The 21132-nt window shown below is 49.8% G+C and overlaps 1 protein-coding gene across 1 annotated transcript in view; it reads left to right on the top strand.

The window, feature by feature from the left end:
* The window catches only part of RIMS4 (regulating synaptic membrane exocytosis 4), a 63025-nt gene that overhangs the window by 39326 nt on the left and 2567 nt on the right, over positions 1-21132 (top strand). The window contains exons 2-5 of the mRNA XM_060032706.1: positions 1486-1624; positions 16421-16533; positions 16821-16922; positions 17528-17667. Coding sequence (XP_059888689.1) covers positions 1486-1624; positions 16421-16533; positions 16821-16922; positions 17528-17667 — 494 coding nt within the window. The remainder of the gene's footprint in view (positions 1-1485; positions 1625-16420; positions 16534-16820; positions 16923-17527; positions 17668-21132) is intronic.

Consider the following 21132-nt stretch of genomic DNA (forward strand, 5'->3'; position numbering starts at 1 on the left):
GGAGAGCTTGGATAAGATAACGTCTGATCACAGAGTTGAAGTGGAAGCGAAGGTGTGAGCTGCTGACGGGAGAGGGAATAGAAGGGCAGAGGGCCAGGAGAGGGAATAGAAGGGCAGAGGGCCGTCCTCATAATAACCCTGCTTTCCCATTTTACAGTCGAGGAAGTGGAGGCACAGGGAGACTAGTAATTTGCCCAAGGTCTCACAGCCAGTAGAAAGAGATCCGGGATTTAAACCTGGGCAGGGTGCCAGTGGTCTAAATTGGTGGTCCTCAATCAGGGGTGATTTTTGCCCCCCCTCCCATCCAGAGGATATTTGGCAGTGTCTGGAGACTTTTTTTTTTTTTTTTAATTTCAGTACGCGGGCCTCTCACTGTTGTGGCCTCTCCCGTGTGGAGCACAGGCTCCGGACGCACAGGCTCAGCGGCCATGGCTCACGGGCCCGGCGCTCCGCGGCATGTGGGATCTTCCCGGACCGGGGCACAAACCCGTGTACCCTGCATTGGCAGGTGGACTCTCAACCACTGCGCCACCAGCGAAGCCCTGGAGACATTTTTGACTGCCATGACTGAACTGGAGGGAGGGTGCTACTAGCATCTAGTGGGTAGAGGCCAGGGATACTGTTGGACCTGCTACAGTGCACAGGACAGTGCCTGACAGCTAAGCAGTAATGCATCCACGTGGCCAGTTGTGCTGAGGTGGAGAAACGCTGGTCTAAATCCATGAAAAGCACTTGACAGAGAATATGCCACATAGTAGGTGCTCGGTAACTAGTAGCTGAAGAGGAGGAGGGAGATGATCTGGAGAAGGTTGCAGGGGAGAAGTGAATTCAAGAAACAGTGCATGTTGGACGGACCTAGAGAATGTTATACTTAAGTCAGACAGAAAGGCAAATACTATATGATATCACTTATACGGGGAATCTAGAAATAATACAAATGAATCTACATACAAAACAGAAACAGATTCACAGACATAGACTTATGGTTACCAAATTGGAGAGGGAGGGAGGGAGGGACAAATTAGGAGGATAGGATTAATAGATAGATACAAGCTACAGTACATAAAATAGATAAGCAACAAAGATTTACTGTAGAGCACAGGGAATTATATTCAGTGTCTTGTAACAATCTATAGTGGAATATAATCTGAAAAAAAAATAACTGAATCACTTTGCTGTACACCTGAAACTAACCCAGTATTTTAAATCAATTATACTTCAATTAAAAAAAAAAGTACATGTAAATGAATCTGCCAGCTAAGAGAACTCATGGGATTTCTGTTTGTTGGGTGGGTGTAAAGGGCAGGGAGGGTGGGTGCAGGTGAGGCCGGTGGTGGGAGGAGGTTGAGGGACGGGGGATGGGGATGGTAGAGGCCGAAGCTGGGCCGCCACCAGCCTTTGAAACACTAACCAGAGGACTGGTCTCTCTGTCCCCTGCCACCCCATGTCTCTCCCCCCATCTCTCTTGGCCACTCTGCCCAGAAGGGGACAGCCGGAGGTTGAAGGGGGCCATCCAGAGGAGCACGGAGACGGGCCTGGCGGTGGAGATGCCCAGCAGGACGCTGCGCCAGGCCAGCCACGAGTCCATCGAGGACAGCATGAACAGCTACGGCTCTGAGGGCAAGTGAGTGTGGGGCCCGCAGTTGTCTTGGGCGTGGGGTGGGGCGGGAGGGACAGAGCAGCACCCTCCAGGATCCCTGGGTCAGCCTCAGGCTGGGAGGGGTGCTGACTCAGGGCTCCTGGGTCATCCTCATCCTCAGAAGGAGGTGGTGAAGCAAGGTTGCTCTGAGGGAGTGCGATGGAGCATGGACTCTGGTACCCAACTGTCTAGATCTCAGTCCTGGCTCCACCGCTTACTGGCTGTGTGATCCTGGGCAGGTCACCTCTCTGTGCCTCAGTTTCCTCGTCTGTAAAACGGGGACAGTACTACCAGCCTCATAGGGGGTGTTATGAGGATTAGATAGGTTAATATTTATAAAGCACACGGCACAGTGGCTGGCAAAGCAGTGTCAGTAAATGAAGAAGGGGGTTGGAAGGGGTCTTGTTAGGATCGTTGTTATTTCTTCTTTACTCTCTTAGTTCCTGAAATCCCAATTGGTTTTTAAAAATGTGTACTACTGCTTGATGAGGAGTTTCACACACATCAAGTCATAAAACATTAGGTCCAACTGGCTCCTTGCCTGTGTTTCTCTCCCCCAGCTGTACATCAGAATCGCTGGGAACTTGCTACAAATACAGATCTCAGGGCCCCAAGTCCAAGCTGCTGAATCACACTCCTTGACAGTGGAGCCTGGGAATTCCATTTTTAAAAGGCTCCCTGGGAGAAGACCAGTCTAGACTGGGGTTCTCATTGTTGGAGCAACCATGGACCCCTCTGAGAATTTTGGGAAAGCTTTGAGCCTGCTTTCCCCTGATAAATATACACATACGCACCCGAACACAAACACACACTCATTTTTTTTTTTAATTTTTAAAATTTCATTTACTTATTTTTTTGGCTGCATCAGGTCTTAGTTGTGGCACGCGGATCTTCGTTGCGGCGTGCGGGGCCTTTTGCTGCTGCACGTGAACTCTGTAGTTTGCGGCACGTGGGCTCTCTAGTTGAGGTGCTCGGGCTCAGTAGTTGTGGTGCGCGGGTTTAGTTCCCCTGAGGCATGTGGGATCTTAGTTCCCTGACCAGTGATCAAACCTGCATCTCCCGCATAGGAAGGCGGATTCTCAACCACTGGGCCACCAGGGAAGCGCCCACAGACACGCATTCTCACACGCACAGTCGTACAGACACACTTGGTGTAACTGTAGTGGGTTCCTACATTCTCCTAAACCCCATCCCTGGCAAGGAAACTTTGATCCAAAGTGACTTCTTAATTGTACAGATGACCAGGGCACTCAGAGAGGTTGTGGGGCTTGGCCTGGATCACACAGCAGGTTAATAGGTCTGGAACCCAGGAGTCCCGACTCTCAGCCGGGGCTTGTACCACAGCACCCCATCGCTTCATTGTCTCAGCCATCCTTGGCCAAGGAGGACAGGGGTATCACCATCCTTGTCAAGCACAAGAGGAGACTGGGGCTTGGAAAAGTTAAGTGCCCTGCTGCCCAGTATGATAGGCCCTGGACGAATATGGCTGTCTAAATGTAAATGAATTAAGATTAAATATTCTTTTCCTCTGTTGCATTCGCCATATTTCAAGTGCTCAGTAGCAGCATGTGTCCAGCACCAACTGTATCGGACTGTGCAGACGTCGGCCATTTCCATCATCATAGGAAGTTCCATTGGACAGTCCTGGCTGAGTGGCTTGTCCAAGGCCAGACACCCAGCCAGGCCGCTGGGAGGTGGGACTGGGGCTCAGCTGCCACCTTCTGCTCCCGTCCTGCTTCTGGCCCTGCCTCACAGCTAGGGGCTCTGCCGCCTGAAAGCCTTCTCCCCCTCAGCCCCTCCTAAACGGGGCGTCTCCGGTCTCTGAATGGCCTTGCCTTGGCAGATTCTGCCGGTCCACCCACCTCCTAGGGAGACTTTCCAGAGGGCGAGAAGAGAAGGAGGACAGGCGGGAGGGAGAGGGAGAGAAGGAGGACGAAGAAGAAGGGAACAAATGTTTTCTTTAACCTAAGAAACTTGGCAAGGCAGCAAAACTTGGAGGAGGATATTCTAGGAATCTGGGTAGCAGTAGGTCCCTGCTGAGTTTCAGGGGGTCAGGAGATCTGGGTACTAGTCCTGGCTTGGCCACTGACCCCCTGAATGGCCTTGGGCATGTCTGTAGTCCTCTAAGCTTTAGGGAGGCGGATAAACATCTCGTCTGTTGGCCTCGCAGACAGGTCAGAAGACCAGGTCACGGGGGCGGCAACATGGTGCAATGAACAACAGCAGGGGGTCAAACCCATATTCCCATTTTACAGAAGAGGAGCTGAAGGCTCGGAGAGACCACATGACCTGTCTGAGGGGAGCAGCATAGGAGGGTGTCGTGGAGAAGAAATGAGATGATGCCTGCATGTGACAGGTGCTTGGGAGGTGCCTCCTGTTGTCATTTGCTGTCATGTGATTTAAGGGACCAGAGAGTACGCTATGTTACAGATGTGTTCAAAGCCAGGACTCTGGAGTCGGACAACCCTGGTTTTAGCCTCATTTCTGCTTCTTAAGAGCTGTGTAGCTTTACGGAAGTTACTTTACCTCTCTGGTCCCAGTTTCTTCATCTATAGAAAGGGGTCCATAATAGTACAGACCACTAATAGAGTTGTTGTGAGGATTCAATGAGTTAATATATGTAAAACACTTAGAACAGTGGCTGGCACATAGCAAGCATTATTATTATTAGCTGTTGTTATTGTTGTTTGTTGACTCAGCCACTGTAAGTTGAGTATTTTGCTCCTTGTGGCCAGTTGCATCCTAGTAGATAGAGTGAGCCACCCCCATTATAATTGTGTCTAGAATGTGCTTAGCACAGGATAAGCACGGGATAAATTTTGGCTGTGATGATTATGGTTATTAAAAGGTTTGCGGTGGGTGTCTTGAGACAGTTGAGGAAGGATCAGGTGGTTTGGAGGGTGATTTGTCCAGGAGACGGGAGAGTCTTGCCCTCGCAAGAGGGGCTGAGTCTTGGTGGAGCCCAACCAGGTGCTACCCGCTTCCTCCAACACCTGGGTGAGGAAAGGAAGTCGAAGGGACAGGTGGGAACATTGAGCTGTGGTCAGCCTCCTCTTTGTTCAGGAGGTATTTTGGGCACTGGCAGGACCCAGATGCCAGGCTCTGAAACAGGAGGGGGTGTGACTATCCTCCCCCTGGGCTCCTGCCAGCCCAGCTGAGGCTTATAGGGAGCCGGCATGTTTGAGGAGCCCCTGCCAGCCTGCAGCCCCTGGTGCTGCCGGGTGTGTTTATTCCTGCAAGTGGGCACAGGGGTTTTCATTTAGCACCTACAGTGGATTTTCATTTAGTACCTACAGTGTGCCAGACAATTGGGCCGGGCATCTCAAAGACCCTGCCTTCCACTGACCACGCAACTAGCAGTGTGGTGAGAGATGCAAAGGGCAGGCACAGAGAACTTTGGAAATGCTGCATGCAGCCAGGTCTCAGGGCTGGGGAACGAGGGCTCCCTACAAGGGTTGGGCCATTCTGCCATTGACAGTGCTTGGGCTCCAGGCTACACGATACCAGTTACAGTGGCTTTAGCCCTTGCTATTCAAAGTGTGGTCCACGGCCCAGCAGCATCCCCCGGAAGCTTGTTAGAAATGCAGCATCTCTTGGGACTTCCCTGACAGTCCAGTGGTTAAGAATCCACCCTTCCACTGCAGGGGGCACAGGTTCGATCCCTGGTCAGGGAGCTAAGATCCTGCATGCCACGTGGCATGGCCAATAAAAAGAATAAAAAGAAATGCATCATCTCAGGTTTCTTTTTTTTTTCTTTTGCTATTTAGCAAGGTAGTATTTTTATTTATTTATTTTTAAACAAGTTTCAAAAGATTTTTTTTTTAATTGGGATATAGTTGTTTTACAGTGTTGTGTTAGTTTCTACTGTACAGCGAAGCGGAGTTCCCTGTGCTGTACAGCAGGTTCTTACTAGTTATCTATTTTATACACATTAGTATATATATATATATATATATATAGATATATATATAGATATATATCAATCCCAATCTCCCAATTCATCCCCCGCCCCACTTTCCCCTCTTGGTGTCCATATGTTTGTTCCCTACATCTGTGTCTCTATTTCTACCTTGAAAACAGGTTCATCTGTACTATTTTTCTAGATTCCTCATATATGCCTTAATATACGATATTTATTTTTCTCTTTCTGACTTACTTCACTCCTTATGACAGTCTCTAGGTCCATCCATGTCACTACAAATGACCCAATTTTGTTCCTTTTTATGGCTGAGTAATATTCCATTGTATACATGTACCACATCTTCTTTATCCAGTTGTCTTTCAATGGGCATTTAGGTTGCTTCCATGACCTTGCTATTGTAAATAGTGCTGCAGTGAACATGGGGGTGCATGTGTCTTTTTGAATTATGGTTTTCTCAGGGTATATGCCCAGTAGTGGGATGGCTGGGTGGTATGGTAGTTCTATTTTTAGTTTTTTAAGGAACCTCCATACTGTTCTCCATAGTGGCTATATCAATTTACATTCCCACCAACAGTGCAAGAGGGTTCCCTTTTCTCCACACCCTCTCCAGCATTTATGGTTTGTAGATTTTCTGATGATGCCCATGCTAACCGGTGTGATGTGATACCTCATTGAAGTTTTGATTTGCATTTCTCTAATAATTAGTGATGTTGAGCATCTTTTCATGTGCCTCTTGGCCATCTGTGTTTCTTTTTTTGAGAAATGTCTATTTAGGTCTTCCACCCATTTTTTGATTGGGTTGTTTGTTTTTTTGATGTTGAGCTGCATGAGCTGTTTATATATTTTGGAGATTAATCCTTTGTCCATTGATTCGTTTGCAAATGTTTTCTCCCATTCTGAGGGTTGTCTTTTTGTCTTGTTTATGGTTTCCTTTGCCGTGCAAAAGCTTTTAAGTTTCATTAGGTCCCATTTGTTTATTTTTGTTTTTATTTCCATTACTCTAGGAGGTGGGTCATAAAAGATCTTGCTGTGATTTATGTCGAAGAGTGTTTTTCCTATGTTTTCCTCTAAGAGTTTTATAGTGTCCAGTCTTACATTTAGGTCTCTAATCCATTTTGAGTTTATTTTTGTGTATGGTGTTAGGGAGTGTTCTAATTTCATTCTTTTACATGTAGCTGTCCAGTTTCCCACCATCACTTATTGAAGAGACTGTCTTTTCTCCATTGTATATCCATGCCTCCTTTGTCCTAGATTAGTTGACCACAGGTGCGTGGGTTTACCTCTGGGCTTTCTATCCTGTTCCATTGATCTATATTTCTGTTTATGTGCCAGTACCATGTAGCCTTGATTATTGTAGCTTTGTAGTATAGTCTGAGGTCAGGGAGCCTGATTCCTCCAACTCTGTTTTCTTTTTTTCCAAGATTGCTTTGGCTTCATCTCAGGCTTCTAACAAGATCCCCAGGTGGTTTGTGGGTTAAGGTTGAGAAGCTCTGGCTTAATGGTAGTAATGTTCTAGAGCTAACACTATACAGAGCACTTGCTACGTGTGGGCACTGCGCTAATTTTACACGTATTGACTCATTTAATTCTCCCAATAACCTGATAACCCTGGAACTGTTAATATCCTCATGTTACAGACGAGGAAATGAAAGCCAAAAGAGGTTAATTAATTTGCCCAAGGTCACACAGCCAGTAAGTGACTTCAATTTTGGGGATTCAAATCTAGCATTTGAAGTCTGCCCTTACCCATTCTACTTGACTCTTTCCCTCCTTTAATGGCTGCATCTGTCAAGATTTCTGGAGGTGGATGCTTCCAGGATGGTTTGGTGGCTCAACGAGCCTGTCTTTCCCCTCCGCAGGCCTCAGCATGGTGGACCGATCCTGGTTTATCCCCTGGCACTGGGGAAGGGTTTTCTCTTCCAGTGCCCCTTTCTGCCTGATTGAAAATTTGGTTCTGTATGTTAAGGATGGAAGGGAACAGTTATGGATTGGGCAACCATCCAAGCTCCCACTCCCACCCCCGCCCCAAGCAGGCCCGTCTCCCCTAGATAAAGGGCAAGGATTCAAGCCCCCTGAGAACGGACCATGAGAACAGTACCTCCCCAGACCCCTCATCAATCCTGAGATACTCCCTGGTGACCATCTGTTTCGGTTTGGGTTCCCCAGAACCAGACCCAAGACATGGATTTGAGTGCAAGCAGTTTACTTGGAAGGTGATTCTGGAAAACCATGGTGGGGGTGCCCATGAGAGAGATAGGGCAGGGGAGGCATCCAGCAACATGTGTGTTGAGAAGCCAGCTGCCACTGTGGGCATCCGGAGCTAAATCCTGATGGGGACTCTAGGAGTCAGTGTGGAACAGGTGCCTGAGTCATTTCCTGGGAGGCCAGGGAGCTGGAGTATTTATACTCCCACTCTCATCGGTTACTGGTTGATGGATGTTCACGTTTAACTCTCCTGCCCTTCCTGTGGCAGTGAGGGCTCTGGAGACCAGAGAAATTTCTTGGGGGCCAGAGAAACATAGCCAGAGGAATGAGGGTGCCAACAGTTAGAAGTCACTGAGCACTGACATGGTGAGGGTCAGGGCACGTGGGGGACAGCAGCAGCGTCTGCTGTGCTTTCTGAGTGCACAGCGCCACCATCTCCCAGCTGCCCGAACCAGACGACTCTCGCAGACACCTCCTGCTCTTTCACGCTCCGTATCCAGTCCATGATTGGGCTCTACTATTTCACTCCTAATCGTCTTTGACTCCATCCACTCCCCTCCCCTCCCCCAGCCAGGAGGCCACTCATCACTCTTGCCTGGATACCTGCAAGTCTCCTTTTTGGTCTAAACTGCACAGTCTGTCACTCAGCACTTACTTCCTCTGGATTCTGCCAGCTTCCCCCAGTCCGCAACTGTGTGCCCCCTGCTCCACCACTGAACCTCTACACTTCCCTCCGTCTCACCTCCAGATCTTTGCATACATTGCTCCCTCTACCTGGCACTCCCTTTCCTACCCCTGCTCCCTCCTTGCCCTCTGACTCATTCTTCCTCCAGATCTCAGCTAAGAACATAAGCTATATCTCGTGTGCCAACTTCAGCTAATCGATAGTGGCTCCCTGGAGCGCTGTGTTGAGGAGGATTCTGAAGTGCGGTCCGGGCTTGGCAGGAGTGTTGAGGTTGATTGGCAATGTCTGTCCTGGGAGTGGGCAGGGGAAGTGGAACGGCACAGGTCTGCCGTTCCTCTGGCTGCATCGGCAGCTTCCACAGCCTATTCTTCCCCCACCATAGCACCCAGCAGTCTGTCTTACTTCTCACGTGTGTGTCTTGTCTGTCCTACTAGACACTGAGTGTGGTGCCTGCTCAGCACAGGGCCTGGCCCACAGGAGATGCCCCACAAATTTGGATGAGTAATAGGTGGAGACTACGTACAGAAGTACATACACACACTTGCCTCTCCTTCCCGCCCCTCCCCAGCCTCCTTCATCACAGACCCAGGGTCTCAGCATCCTCCCCATAAACCCGAAGCCGTCCAGGCTGGCTGCTGGCGCCCCTCCTCCTCCTTCCCTCTGCCCCTTGTCGTCCTGTGGTGTCTGGGTCATCAGCATCCTGCTCCCCGGGTGTCTGGGTCACGGTGCCCACAGCTCTGGAGAGCAGAGTGTGAGCCGATGGCAGGGCCACTGCACCCAGCCTCAGGGTGGCTTCCTGTCAAGGCTGTTTCAGTCATCACCGAAGGCCCAGGAGGATGGGTGGGTGGTCAGAACCCCCTTTCCTTTTCCCACCTCGGCTACTTAGCAGTCATCGTGCCTGAAGGACAGGCAGGACAGGTGTGGGCGTGGGCTAGGAGATGGGGGTTTGGTTGCTTCTGTTTTATAAGCACCAGGATTTGTTGAGCACTTGACTGCACCAAAGCCTGTTCTAAGGCGTTCATCTCATTTAATACTTACAGCAGCACCAAGGGTGGCCTACCACTGTTCATTCCTACTTCCCCGAAAAGGAAACCCAGGTTCTGAGTGGTGAAGAACGTGTCTGTACAACCAGTGAGTGGGGGGAATCAGGATTCAAATCCAGGCCTGCATGACCCCAAAGCGTGGACTGCAGATCCCTGTGCTCTGCCCTGGGCAAGGCTAAGGTCCCCTCGGGACACAGAGACAGTGTAGCAGAGAGATAGAGTAGATGAACCCAGGAACCAGACTCCCAGGTTCAAATCCCAGGTCTGCCACTTAGCAGCAACATGATCTTGGTCGGGTTACTTAACTTTTCTGTGCCTTGGTTTCCCCTTCTGGAAAGTGGGTATTAATAATAAGTACCTAGCTTGCACAGCATTGTTAAATGAGGTTTAAATGAGTTAATACGGATAACTTAGTACTATCAGTGCTTGGCTCATGGCAAGCTTTTGATCAATAAAAAATAAATCAAATCCCTGGCTTCACGCCTAGGAGCTACGCTCTCGTGGCCGGTGTGGGGGGAGGGGTAGGTTTGGGAATGTCTCGAATACTTGAGAAGCTGGAGTCAGGACTGTGTGATGCTGTGTCTCCTGGCATACAGTCAGTGCTGCTGCAGTGCTTGTTTTGCAAACGCACATTTGTTCCAACACGATTGAAGTATTCTGGAATAATTTGAGCACAATATAAACTTCGCCTTTGCTCAGGTGTGATTTCATCCACGAGAAACACGAGGTGAACTCGGGAAACTGCACCCATGTAGGAATGCACAAAACATACTCCTCGCTTCCTCCTGACCCCCCTCCCCCCACACCTGGTGTTACAGCTTCCCACCCGTCCGTTTCAGACAGCCCTCCGTCACCACATTGCAGCAACTCACACTGCAGACCTGCTGACACTCATTTCCAAAAGCAAGCATCAGGCTGTCTTCACGGTAAAGCACCATATTTATTGTAGTATCTGTGCGTTTCTTAACCATTTTACACGTATAAGACTGTGCTACCGTTTTTATTATATCCCTGTCCTTTTTTTTTTTTTTTGATACACTTTTTGGGTGTTGTGCCCCTAACCGTGTTTTCCCCATAAGCTCTTGTGTTTGACTGCAGGACTTTTCACTGCACTGTGGTTTTAGGAATGTATGTTTTGCGTTACAGCAGAACCGACTGTATTGCAGGCTCAGCGAGGCTGTGGGAGGGTGGATGGATGGACGATGGACATGTAGGGGCAGGTGGTGAATGGATGGACAGAGAGCCCGTGAACCTTTCAGAACCACATAACCCATACTCACCACGAGGGCTGGGCCGCCTTTTAATTTCTGATGAGTTGAGACAGGCGATCCATCTGGAAAAGAGTAGAAGTCAAAACCCCCGAATAACCCAATTATTTCTTTAACCATTGAGAACACGGGAAAACCAGAGGCCAAACTGAGCTCAAAGGTTAATAATAAAAGACAAATGGGTTTCAGCACCACAAACAAAACTAACAGGATTTGAAAGGCAGGAAATCTCATTTCACCAGTAACACAAAATAAAAGGCCAGCAGAACAGAGGTTTTAATCCTGTTTCAGGTCTCTGCCTCCGCCTGGTGGCATGTGTCCCTTGGAAGAATCAGCTGCTGTAGCCACCCTGCTCCCCCTCCCACCCCGCCGCAGATGACCTGGCCTCTTTGTCTCAGGCATCCAGGTGCTGCACTTCCTAATAGGTCAGGAATTGGAAGTGCTCTGAAAGCACCACAGAGGGCTTCCCTGGTGGCACACTGGTTGAGAGTCCGCCTGCCGATGCAGGGGACAGAGGTTCGTGCCCCGGTCCGGGGGGATCCCACATGCCACAGAGCGGCTGGGCCCGTGAGCCATGGCCGCTGAGCCTGCACGTCCAGAGCCTGTGCTCCGCAACGGGAGGTGCCGCAGCAGTGATAGGCCCGCGTACCGCAAAAAAAAAAAAAAAAAGAAAGAAAACACCACAGAGAGGGAGAAGAGGCTCTCCCAGGCCAGGCAGCAGGGACCCGCTAGCCACGGCATCTCAGTCCTTTACTCATTCAGCAGATGCTGTGTGCTAGGCCCTTTGCTAAGCACCTTGCCTGCGTCATCCTGTTGACTCTCCCCAACAGCTCAGCCAGGTGACTATAATTTATTTCCATTTTATACATGCAGCTCAGAGAGATTACCAAACTTACCTCAGGTTGCACAGCCCTGGAACCCAAGGTCTGTATTATGCCGAGTTCAGTCTCAACCAGTATATTTTCCCAGTTTGGGGACAGCCCAAGGGTCTGGCAGTAAAAATCTATTGAGTTCCTACTGAATAAGGCATGGTCTAAGTAGCAGCAAGTTTGTGGCATTTACTAATTCAGCACACTCTTTCCTACCGCTTTGGGAATGGATCCTATAAGCAGAGATTTTCAAAACATTTAAAACTGGTACAGCACAGGCACCCAGCAGTGGGAGGGCTGCACTTCTGTCTCTAGGGTAGGTGTGGGCTCGTTTTCAGGTAAGAAGATTCAAGTGCAGAGCCACCAGCCGCTGGCCAGAGGTCACACAGCAGGCACTTGACCAGCAAGGAGTAGGATCAGCTCTGACTTTGTATCCTCTGCCTTCCGTCCTCCAGGGGAGTCCCCGAGGTGGAGCGGGATCTCTGATGCAGTTGGTCCCCTGGCCAGCAGGGACCTACCTCCATTTTATTCTTCCTCCTCCAGCCCCATGGAGGATGGGGCAACCCGTTCAGGGTTTCTGGGGAGTCAGCCTGGTTCCTTGGCAGCCAGCGAGGCACCCTGGGATGGGAAATCAGGCCACCACCCAGATATAAACAATCACCGCTGGGCACCAAGCCTACCAGTTCCCCATTGTCTGCTCAGAATCCCACCAGGAACTGAGGGGCAGACAGTGACGATGTTGGAGGAAACTTTCAGTTTCAGGCTGCAGAAGGCCTTGCTCTGCCTTGGGGGGCTGGGCCCCTTCAGTGCCTTAGATCCCACGAGGTACCGCTATTTCTCGAGCTTTTAGAGCCCAGACCCTCCTAAGAGAATGGATTCCAGACCCTCAGGAGGCTGGGGTGGAAAAGAAACGGGTGTGGAGGAAAGGCCAGGTCACCAGCTGTGAGCGGGTCTAGGTCTTAGCTTTCGTGCTGTTAATTCAGGTTCTTTGGGTTTGCAAGCAGAGCGGGTATCCATTTCTGTCCCCAGGTAATTAAGTTATTTTTCCCATGCTTTCTCTATAACACCGTTGCATGATTGTAGAGATAATAGGTTCGGAAGCTTGGCTGCCTGGGTTGCAATACTACTCTGCCATTTCTTAGTTTGGCCCTCTCAAAGGTGCAGTGGGAACATGTGCTCCTCTCCAGGGCATGGAGGGACACACAGAGCCTCAGAGATGCTCCAGAGTCATTTGACAAGACACTAGACAACATTTCTGCAAAGCGTCACGCCCTTTTCTCAGCTCCACCCAATAAGAAGCATGGGCACGAGTCCCCTCTGCTTTCAGAGTCCCCAAACCTCTGTGGAGTTTCCCATCATCCCTGAGCACTGCCAGCCCAGCCTGGGGACCCAGACCTTCCTCAGTTCTCTTCCCTCCCTGCCTGACTCCCTCTGCTCTCCCTGGCTGGGGATTTGGGGTTGGTTTGTTTACTCACGGGCAAGACGGCCGGGTTTTGCACCTCTCCTTCCAAGACTGCTGCTTCTTAGATTTGAAACTCAAAAGCTAAGAATCTGACTGTCTCGTTCTCTGCATCCTACAGGGTCATCCCTTCTCTGAGGCAGTAGACCTAGGATACCGTGGCTCCTGCCTGAATGGGGAAAGGGTGGCAGCAGGTAGTAGGAAATCATGAAAATGAAAAAGTACTCAGGCTAAAATCTCAAATTATTATCCTTCCATTGACTCTGCCAATAACTTAAATCAAAACAGAATTTGTTGGAATGATTGTGGGACATCTCACGTGCTTGAGGAAAGAACTGGGTGGACAGGACTGGGTGGCTAGTAGTTGGGGCTCTTTTCAAGGACAGGCCATTCACACGGCTCAGTTCTCATGACTGTTGGTCTCCAGGCTTCTCTTTTATTTCCCAGAGAGAGTCTTTGCTTGACTGAGCTTGGGTCAGCTGTCTGACCCTGTGTCCATCAGCTCTGGCCAGGGGACAGGGTCACTGCATTCATTAGTCAAACCAGTTGCTGTAACAAGCCTCTTCAATCAATGACTTATGGCTTAATGACAATGACTTAATACAGACATTTGTGTTTTGCTCATGCAGACTTCAGTGCAGGTGTTTCTGGTCATTGCTCCCAGCCAGCTCCTTTATTCTCGTCTTATTTTTTTTTTTTTTAAATCCAATACGTGTTTATAATTCCTCTACTGTCAGATATTTAGATTGTTTCCATTTTTACTATTATAAGTCATCCGTGGCTAAATACAGTCCTTTTCTCCTCAACGTCCAAAAGCTTAAAACAGTTGATTTCCCTCTTTTCTTCTTGGATCTCTGTCCTTTCCTGTCTTCTGTGACATTGTATACACCTGCAACATAGACCTTCTCCAAGGTCCTGAACTAGACTCTCTTGCCCCTGCCTTGTCTCAGTCACCCTCCTGGGTGAGAGACAAGTACTTACTCTCTCCTGCTCTTCACTAGGCTCCTTTACTCTTGTGGTTTCACCATCCTGAGGACCTCAGGACCCTGTGCTGGTGACTCTGGTCAGGATAGAGGGAAGATAGTATGTGAGAGGTGGCCTTCCTTCCTCTCCCCTTGTTGCTGGACCCCGTGTATCCTTTGGCCCCCAGTTCAAATTCTCCTCTCCTGGTCCATTCTGGGCCACTGCAGCCAGCAGTGCTTCCTCTCTTCTGATGACCCCTGGGCTCCCACAGCCCGAGGTGGGCGGGTAGAGGACCGGTTGTGCCTCATAAGAAGACAGTAGTCTTTTTTAGTTGTTTCTTTGGGGGGCAATATGTTTGTTTGCTCAGCAGAATGGTAAGTTGTTTGTGCACGGAGTCTTCTCTTGTTTCTTCCCCCAGCTTGCTTGGAATTTTATACATAAAGGCCAAATAGTCTTGGGTGACATGAGTTGGGCAGTGGCCTCATATGGTAGCAGGCACTGCCATCGTATAGCCCTCGGACAGGTGTCTTTCTCACTCCTGGCCTCAGTCTTCCAATCTATGAAATAGGGAGTCTGCTGACTTGGAGGACAGCTTCCTGTAACTGTTTGCAGAGCCAGCAGGTATATCCTTTGCCAACTGTGAGGTTCTGTGAATTAGCAAGGAGGTGTAAAGGCAGGCAGCTGTGGTTCAGGCACCAACGAGCATGTCTAGGGTGTGAAGAGCTGGGTACAGGCAGAGGAGACCATGAGTGAATTGTTCTCTCTGAAGAACTGGGGCAAAGGTAGACTAGCAGAGTGGTTTGGAAGCAGAAGGGGGCACCCTCGGAGTGGAACCAGAGACCCCAGAGGCCGAGAGCTCAGCAGGTTCCCTGAGAAGGGAGCTGGGGGCAGGGTGGCAGCTGCTCTCAGGCTGGGGAACAAAGTGTACAGTGCCCTTGAGGCCCAAGGCAGGCTCCCCTTCCTGTTCAAAAAGCCCCTGGCTGCTGCTGTGAAACCCAGCTCACGGTACGTGCTTATTAAAAGTTAGCTGTTACTCTTGGAACATGCCCAGGTGGAAAGTCACCTGCGGTTGGCCTTAGAAGTGTTGTATCCAAGTGTTGAGTCTGCCCTGTGAGTTCTGGCTTTAGGTTGGCCTGAACCTGCTTCCTCATCTGAATAATGCTGATAAAATAAAAACAAAACAAAACAAAACCATCCTCCTTTGTTTGTGGCAAGGTTCCTATGAGAATGCTTTGCTCCTAGAGGTAATAGGGGCACATCAGGCATGGTACTTAGTGCCTGATCTCATTACATACAACAGACCTAGGAGATGGGAAAGAAAAAACTAAAATTGGTTTCAGCAAAATAATATAATAATAATTGTTGTTGTTGACTTACATAACAACAACAACAAAATATCTCTTGCTTCAGGCAGAGTTTGATCCAGGAGGTCACGCAGTGCCACCTGTGTGACGTCTTCCTTCATGGGCTCCAGACGGCAGCAGGAGAGCTGCCAGAGGCTCCAGTTTTCCGTCTCGGGCTCAAATCTGATGGGAAGAGAGAGCTTCTCACTTCCTACAGTTCGAAGAAATCTTCCTGGGCAGATTCTTGGGAGCTGCATTGGGCCACACGCCCAACCCTGAGCCAGTCACTGGCTAAGGAAGGAACGGCTTGATTGGCTAGGCTGAGCCTACGCCAGCCTCTGGAACCAGGTCTGCTCTGCTCCATGCGAATCAATGCCTTGGGGGAAGGGGCTCCCCAAAGGAGATTTGAGGTCTTGTTCCCAAAGGAAGGCGAGTGGACATTGGGCAGCTCTATGGCAAGAGCAAGTGCGAACCTTGGAGGCTGAGCCACTGGCGCCGTGCATCTCAAACTGTCCAGTGCAAACGAGTCTTCTGGGGCTTGTGTTAAAAGCCAGTCGCTGATTCAGCCGCAGGGAGTGGAGTGGGCCTCAATTCCCTTTCTAATTAGCTCCCGGGTGACGCTGCTGGCGTCTGGACCACACCTTGAGTATCGCAGCTCTCACCCATAGAGCCAGGCATTGACAGACATCATCTCCCGTGAGTCCTACAGCCACCCCGAGAGGCGGGTGTCACCATACCCATTTCATGGAGGGGGAACCTGAGGCTCGGCGAGGAGAGGTAGGACAGGGAAAGGTACAGGACACGGAAGCTAAGCCCTGGAATTTTGGAGTCAGAGCTGAGATTTCAGGGCTATTAAAGTAGAAAGGAGGCAGAGATAGGACAGCGGTCTGCCTGAGGCTGGGTGATGGATGTGGACAGAATCACTGTGGAATGAGGGCCATTCTGGAGCTGACTGCCTGAGTCATCAGAGTCCTCAGTCGGCCCCTGGGAACGTCTGCTTTTGTCTCATTCTTTCTTCTTGCAGCCTTAACTATGGGGGAGTTTGCCTGGCTTCGGACGCCCAGTTCAGTGACTTCCTGGGCAGCATGGGGCCAGCACAGTTTGTGGGCCGCCAGACCCTGGCCACCACGCCGATGGGTGAGTGTCCCAAGACCTGTTCCAAATGTTGCGGGGGGGAGTCCCCCCGTGTCCCTCCCTCCTTCCCCTCTGCCTTGCCTCAATCTGCTGAGCACCCAGCCTGGAGCCCAGTTCATACCTGCCAGGCGCTCCGCAGAGCCCGGGCGCTTGGTGTGGGAGTTGTTCTGGTCTTGTTTGGGGCTGGGAGCAGGGGGAAGGGATCTCATCCCTCAGCGGAGAGGAGGAGCTGAGTCCTTGATGGAGCTCCCAAGCCACTTCCCAGTCTCAGCTCTTGGGGCCTGTTGCAGGGGATGTGGAGATCGGCTTGCAGGAGCGGAACGGTCAGCTTGAAGTGGACATCATCCAGGCTCGGGGACTGACGGCCAAGCCCGGCTCCAAGACACTGCCAGGTGTGGAGGCTGCCCTCCCATCTGTAGGGTGGGGGGTGGAGGTTGGGGGGATGTCCTGAGGGCTGTCTGGGTCTAGAAGAGAGAAAATTGGGTCCAGCTCTGAGGGATCCCTCAGTCCTAAAGCGAGTGACTCTTGTGTAACTGGTGATTTAGGATTTTTTCTGGAGACCCAATTGGAATTGTCCATTGACCTTGTCAGCCTCCCCGACTGGACTGAGCTCCTGGGGGCCAGGGACTGTCTTTCCTGTTTATGGTTCTACCCTAGCGCCTGGTAGGGCTCATGGAATACCATGGGTGCTCAGCAAACATCTGAGTGAATGGGTCAACCATGAATATATAAGCCCGGGAAGGGTGGGCAAGCCAGGGACTGAGAGAGGGAAAGGGTGAGCAAAGGAAAGGGGAGGCAGGCAGGACCACCCGAGGGGGCCGAGTAGGCCCCAGCTAACCCTGGCTGCACCCCACCACCTACCCCCACCTGCCCCTGTTGCCTCTTCTGCAGACCCCCTGGGGGGACTCTGATCCCCAGCAGCGGGTCCCTCTGCTGCGCCCTTCGCCCACCATGTGGGGCTCAGGCTAGAACTCATCCTGCTGGCCTCTGTCCCCAGCGGCCTACATCAAAGCCTACCTGCTAGAGAACGGCGTCTGCATTGCCAAGAAGAAGACCAAAGTCGCTCGCAAGTCGCTGGACCCCCTGTATAACCAGGTGCTGCTGTTTCCAGAGAGTCCCCAGGGCAAAGTCTTGCAGGTGAGGGGCTCGGGGGTGGGTCGGGGTGCAGTATCAGAGGGAGAAGGAGGCCCTTCTTGGGGGTGGGGGGCTCCCTGCAGGGCTTCATCTGGAGGAAGTAGAGCACTGTGGCTAATCTGAGCGCCGCAACTTGGTGTGCGACTTTGAACAAGTTCCTTTCTGAACCTCAGCTTCTTCATCTGTGAAATGCGGATACTAACAGTACCCACTGATAATGTTACTGTGAGAGTGGAATGTGTGCTTTGTGCAAGAAGAGTATTTGCAAGTTTGGCTCTACAAGTGGCTGCCATTAACATCATCATCATCATCATCACCATCACCACCACCACCAACAACAACCTCTGGAGGCCAGGGGCTTGGCATGGAGCACAGTGGCAATAGACTGAGAGCCTTTGGAGGATCCAGAGAGGTCTTCGGCTCCGTGGCTTTTAGGAGAATCTGGGAGCTAGAAAAAGCTGCCCATCACGGGGCCGGCAAGGCCCGGGTTGGATGCCTGCAGGAGCCATACGCCTGCTCTCTCAGGGCCGCTGTTTGGACGCCTCTAGCTTATACCTCAATTTCTTGCTCCTAACCTGGGCAGGCAGAGCAAACGAGGGTAGGGCCAAGGTGTTACAAGTCGCCAAGACAGTGGGACTTTTGCCAAACTGGGAAGCCCAGGTCCTGTCTAGGACCTAGTCTTTCAACCTGTGGGTTGAGACCCATCAGTGAGTTGTGAAATCAATTTAGTGGGTCTCAACAAGTACTTTTTTTTAACGGAATGGAATAGGAAATAGGAAAGAAATAGGAAATAGGACTAGGAAAGGTAAGTCTTAGTAAGATAAGTCTTATTTGGTGGAGCCCTTGCTTCAATTATGAATCCCATGTGTTTACTGGGTGATGATATAAATGTCTGTCTTGCTGTATATACTGGTCAAAAAAGTTTGGAAAAACCCTTCTGGTCTAAAGACATTCAGAGACAATTTGAAACAACCAGAAGACCATCTGGGGCCCACATCTGGTCCACTGGACAAAGGTTTGTGCATTTTGGCCTGAGCATCTTGGGAGAAGCTCCAGAGCACATCCCTATCTGGGATGCGGAGGGAGTGGGGAAACAGAAATCTGACATGGGGTCCTTGCTACTGAGCCTTCTGACTAATGTCAGAGCAGGACAGGCCCACTGCAATTGAGGAATGCCAGTTGTATTAGTCTGCTAAGGCTGCCATAACAAAGTACCATAGACTGGGGGGCTTAAGCAACAGAAATGTATTTCTTACAGTTCTGGAGGCCAGAAGTCCAAGGTCAAGGTGTCACAGGTTATGTTTCCTGAGGCCTCCTTGGGCTGCAGACGGCCACCTTCTTGCTGTGTGCTCACATGGTCTTTTTTCTACATGCGGACATTCCTGGTGTCTAGCTGTGTGTCCTAATCTCCTGTTCTTATAACAACACCAGTTAAAACCACAACCACCCTAACGGCCTCATTTTAATGTAGTCACCTTCTTAAAGGACCAGTCTCCAAATACAGTCACATTATGGGGTTAGGGCTTCAACATGAATTTGAGCGAACACAGTTCAGCCCATAACACCAGTGGAAACAGACCCATCCACACACCAGACATGAGCTTCTGATCAGCTGCCTAAGGGGTGTTGAAGACTTAGTTGAGTGACCTCGGACAAATGATTCAACCTCCCTGAGCCCCAGTTTAAACAGCTGTGAAATCGGAATCCTTTTTTGTAGGGTTGTTGGGAAGGTTGAATCTAAGGCTGGTTTAGCCTTAGAACGGTTCCTGACATGCGGTAACCAATAGCAGTGGCCCATGTCGTTTGCATATTACCCTGCATGCTTGAAGAACGTCTTACAGCTTACAGCGAGCTTTCACATCCATTATCTCCTGTGATCCTCGCTTGCCAGGTGAGCTGAGTGCGGGTGATTCCATTTACAAACAAGAACTCTGAGGCTCTGTGAGGTTAAACAAACGACTTTGCCCCAAACCACCCAGCCAGCACTGGGATTAGAACCTGCGCGTGTCTGACCCTAAGCATGTGCATTAAGACAACAGGCTCTATGCGTGATAAGCCAGCCCACCTTTGGAGAGGGGCAGAGTTAGAACCTGAGATGCCGGAGAGCAAATGAGGGTCCTGTAGCCACAGACCATCCACCTGGCCACTCTAAGAGAGGAGGTTGACCAAGAAATGAGGAAGGCGCTGCAGAAAGAGTCTGTTGGAAAAAAGGAAGGAGGCTACCATGTACACTATACACGTAGCAGCCACTTTTTTAAAAATTGAAGTAGAGTTGACTTACAATATTGTGTCAATTTCAAGTGTATAGCAAAGTGATTCAGTTATTTTTTTCAGATTATATTCTACTATAGGTTATTATATGATATTGAGTATTCTTGTTGCTTATCTATTTTATATGTAGTAGTTTGTATCTGTTAATCCCATACTCCTAATTTATCCCTCCCTCCCTCCCTTCCTCTCCCCTTTGGTAACCATAAATTTGTTTTCTATGTCTGTGAGTCTATTTCTGTTTTGTAGATAAGTTCATTTGTGTCATATTTTAGATTCCCCATATAAGTGATATCATATAGTATTTGTCTTTGATTCACTTCACTAAGTATAATATTCTCTAGGTCCATCCATGTTGCTGCAAATGGCAATATTTCATTCTTTTTTATGGCTGAGTAACATTCCATTGTGTGTGTGTGTGTGTGTGTGTGTGTGTGTGTGTGCACCACATCTTCTTAAGCCAGTTGTCTGTTGATGGGCACTTGGGTTGTTTCCACGTCTTGACCATCGTAAATAAAGCTTCTATGAACATTGGGGGGTGCATGTGTCTTTTCAAATTAGAGTTTTCATCTTTTCTGGATATATACACCCAAGAGTGGGATTGCTAGATCATATGGTAGCTCTATTTTTAGTTTTTTAAGGAACCTCCGTACTGTTCTCCATAGTGGCTGCAACAATTTCCATTCCCACCAACAGTGTAGAAGGGTTCCCTTTTCTCCACACCCTCTCCAGCATTTATTATTATTATTATTTTATATATATATAATTTATTTTATTTATTTTTGGCTGCATTGGGTCTTCGTTGCTGCACGCGGGCTTCTCTCTGGTTGCGGCGAGTGGAGGCTGCTCTTCGTTGCGGTGCACGGGCTCCTCATTGCGGTGGCTTCTCTTGTTGCAGAGCACGGGCTCTAGGCGCGCGGGCTTCAGTAGTTGTGGCTCACAGGCTCTAGAGCACAGGCTCAGTAGTTGTGGTGCACGGGCTTAGTTGCTCCGTGGCATGTGGGATCTTCCCGGACCAGGGCTCGAACCTGTGTCCCCTGCATTGGCAGGCGGATTCTTAACCATTGTGCCACCAGGGAAGCCCGCATTTATTATTTGTAGACTTTTTGATGATAGCCATTCTGACCAGTGTAAGGTAATAGCTCTGACCAGTGTAGGTAACTGTAGTTTTGAATTTTTCTAATAATTAGGGATGAGCAT

This window comes from Delphinus delphis, chromosome 15 (assembly GCF_949987515.2).
Source record: "Delphinus delphis chromosome 15, mDelDel1.2, whole genome shotgun sequence".
NCBI lineage: Eukaryota > Metazoa > Chordata > Mammalia > Artiodactyla > Delphinidae > Delphinus > Delphinus delphis.